The 3,377-nt window shown below is 50.3% G+C and overlaps 1 protein-coding gene across 1 annotated transcript in view; it reads right to left on the bottom strand.

Annotated features, from left to right (window-relative positions):
- The window catches only part of CCKAR (cholecystokinin A receptor), a gene marked incomplete at both ends in the record, with an annotated part of 9,991 nt that extends 7,951 nt beyond the window's left edge, over nt 1-2,040 (bottom strand). Inside the window, 2 exons of the mRNA XM_081304802.1 lie at nt 1,022-1,273; nt 1,929-2,040. Coding sequence (XP_081160928.1) covers nt 1,022-1,273; nt 1,929-2,040 — 364 coding nt within the window. The remainder of the gene's footprint in view (nt 1-1,021; nt 1,274-1,928) is intronic.
- Between the last annotated feature and the right edge of the window lie 1,337 nt (nt 2,041-3,377).

The raw sequence follows: 3,377 nt of genomic DNA on the forward strand, positions 1-3,377 counted from the left end.
AATCTGGCAGACACAGGGGACCAAGAAACACTTTCTTTCTTTCTTTCTCTCTTTCTTTCTTTCTTTCTTTCTTTCTTTCTTTCTTTCTTTCTTTCTTTCTTTCTTTCTTTTTTTTCAGCTTCAGGAGAACTACAGAAGTTGACAAACTAATGCTGTGTGCTCACACTGTGGTGGCCGCTAACCTGGGTCAAATCCCTGCTGTGTCACTTAGTGCCCGTGTGTCCTCAGGCACATTTTTGACTCTCTATGCTCTGTTCCTTCCTGATGAGAAAGGGAAGAATAACTGTATTTACTCCATAGGGTGGTTGGAAGATAAAACAGGACCATGGAAATAAAAGCATTTAGCACAACATTGGATGCATTAAAAGCACCCAGAAGATAGTAGCTCTTGAGATTTGTTCAATAATCAACATTTTAATTTTGATTTGCATTAGCAGAGAGCTGCACTATCCCAGCCAGTCAGGGTCATTTCATTGACCACTGCCCCCAGAACACATTCTACTCCTCTTCAGGGACAGAGACTCTCTCTCTGCCTGAGCAGGTCCTAGCCCTATGAGGGGGAACAGTCTGGGAAGTGAATCCTGAGAGAAAAACTAGACCTGTGATAAAACTGGCTCAAATAACCTTGTTCCCTAAGAAAATAAGAGGCCCAACCTCAGAGAATCCTCCTCCATGACCCTTACCATCCCTCGAAGCCCTGACCCAAGTTCAAGTTGGGAAGAGATCAGGATACGATGAATGGCATCCAGAAAGGCACAGACAGAACAGAAACTCGAAGAGAGAACAGAAACAACCCCTTCTGTGTTTCCACATCAACCTCTGACACACAACAGGGAACCAACTGTCCTACCATTTAACCATTGCCAGCATCCTTGTCCTTGTGCACAGCCGGACACAGCCACGTGCTCTGTGTTTTCAAACTCAATGGGGCTCCCCTGTCCTGGCTACCAGGGCTTGGGAAGCTCTGGGCTGAGCCGGGGTCTGGGGAGAACTCTAGAAATAGTCATCTGCAGCAACTCACCCATGAAGTAGGTGGTGGTCTTGCAAACAGCACTCCCGAAGATGAAATCCTTGAGCAGGTTGGGGATGAGGTTGAAGGGCATGCAGAAGAGGCAGAGCATGAGGTCGCTGACAGCCAGGGACAGCAGGAAGATGTTGGTGACGGTCCTCATCCTCTTGTTCCGGATCAGCACGGTGATGACCAGCGTGTTCCCCAGCACGCTGAGCAGGAATATCAGGGAGTACAGGAAAATCTGCACTGCCGGCTGCCACTCTGCCGGGAGGGACGAGGTGATGGGAGCAGAATGTTAAAACCTCAGCGCACCAAGCGGATGGCTCCTTCCTGCCAACCTGTGCCCCTACATACAGGTGGGCATCTTCAAACCTAAATATTCCCGAACTGACATCCATCATTTTTGCAGAAACAAACTGAGAAAAGCACCGTGTGATTCGGTTGCTTCTAAAAGGTTGGTTTGTTAAAAGAGCTGCCCCGGGAAACCCTTTTTCTTAAGGACAACGCTTGTGAATCGTGAGGGCTTTCTCTCCTAGACACTGACCATTATTTTGCTTTAATTGCTTCTTCACGCCGGGTTTCCCCAAGAAAAGGCCACTGCTGAATTGTGACAGTGCCCTTTCTGTCCAGCTTGTAAGTCCAGGCTTCTACACTTGTTCTCCTTTCTTGCTGCTCTCAGCTCTGCCTCCCGCTGCCTTTGTCCCCTTCCTGTCCTGCACACGCGTCTCCAACTCTCCCATGACACACAATACCACTCTTTTGACTTTCCTCTGCTTTTGGTTTTCTAGCTAGACTTTGGCACGTCTGACTCTGTCTCACAATGACTTTATTATATTTTCTTTATCAGTCTTGCCTGTCTGACTTCTCCCTGAACTCAGTAGTTTAATGAATTAAAAGAATCGCTTGTGGCACTTACCTTTGGAGCGCCGGGGCTGATCCAAGCAGAACAGCGTCCCGTTATCGAGCCCCAGTTCGCAGGGGGGAGCGACGTTGCTCCCGTTCACGAGAAGGCTGTCGACCACGTCCATCCTTGCCTGCTGCTGCTCTTCAAGTGCCGGAGAGCCAGTGGATCGCTCACTCCAGGCTCATTCCTCTCCTGACAGCCTCCTTGGTGCACCCTGCCTGGAGGGACAGGGAGGGAGCCGTGTCCAGGTGTGCCCTCCTTCAGCCATCCCTAAGGGCGACTTGAGCTCTGCGCCCCGGCTAGGCAGGCATCTGCACTCCTGGGGTGGAAAGGCAGCTGGTGTGAGCCCAGCCTGCTCCACCTTCCAGGCCCACCCCTCCCATGCCTGGCCAGTCTGAGGTCCCTGAGCAGCCTGGCTGCCAGTTAACCCTTCCCAGAATGTGCCGCTTTATACACACGCATGCACACACACACCTCTGCCTGCACAGATGTGCACACAGGCACCACTCTGGAACCTGTCTTCTCTGTAGAGGAACCTGTCACCACCCCAACATGCAGGATGAAGCCCACGCTGGCTGGGTGAGGCAGGACCAATTAACATAGTGACAGATCCGACAAAGCAGACCCTCAGGATGAAGGGACATGGAGGGACTGTGTTCCTATAGAAAAGCAATTAGTGCCTTTTTATCTTTGGAACAATGCCCAGCTGTGTGTGGACACAGCTCCTGGGTGGTGGTGCAGTTGTTACCAAGCTCAGCGCTGTCTCGTGTGGTCTCTGCCCTTGTTAACCAGGAGGGGGACACTTGAATACGGGTTCCTGGATCCTGACTACCACTAAGTGAGTAAATTTCCCGTTCATTCATTTTTCCATTCATACAGCACACACACACACACACACACACACACACACACCACACTCACACACATACACACACACACACACACATATACACACGTGCACACACACCCATACACACGGAGAACCTACCATTTGCAAGGCACTTTCTTAGCACATCAGCAAATAATGAGTAAGATCGTCTCACATGGTGTTAAACACCACGAAGGAAGCTAAGCAGGGAGAGGTAATGGGCAGGAAAGGATTCAGGGTGCCAATTTAGATGGACAGTCAGGAAAGGCCTCCCTGAGAAGGGGACCATGATCTGAGATATAAGTGACAAGGAGGAGGAGGAAGGCTTATGAAGATCTGGCGAAAGCTGTTTCTAGGCAGAAAGAATAAACCTTTTTTAAGCAGGGGTCACAGGCAGTGCAAAGACCCTGTGGTGTGGTGGGAATGAGAGTGGCCTGTTTGAAGAAGACATAGAAGTAGGAATAAGTGAGGAACAGATGATAGGAGGGGAGGTTAGAGTGGGGACCAGCTTAGGGGTCTGGGTCTTCCAGGAAGCCCTGTAGCACTTGAAACCCCCTTGCCACCCATCGTACAGAGGGTCTCTTCAGTCTAGA

This window comes from Spermophilus citellus (genome assembly GCF_964194105.1).
Source record: "Spermophilus citellus genome assembly, chromosome: 8".
Taxonomy (NCBI): domain Eukaryota; kingdom Metazoa; phylum Chordata; class Mammalia; order Rodentia; family Sciuridae; genus Spermophilus; species Spermophilus citellus.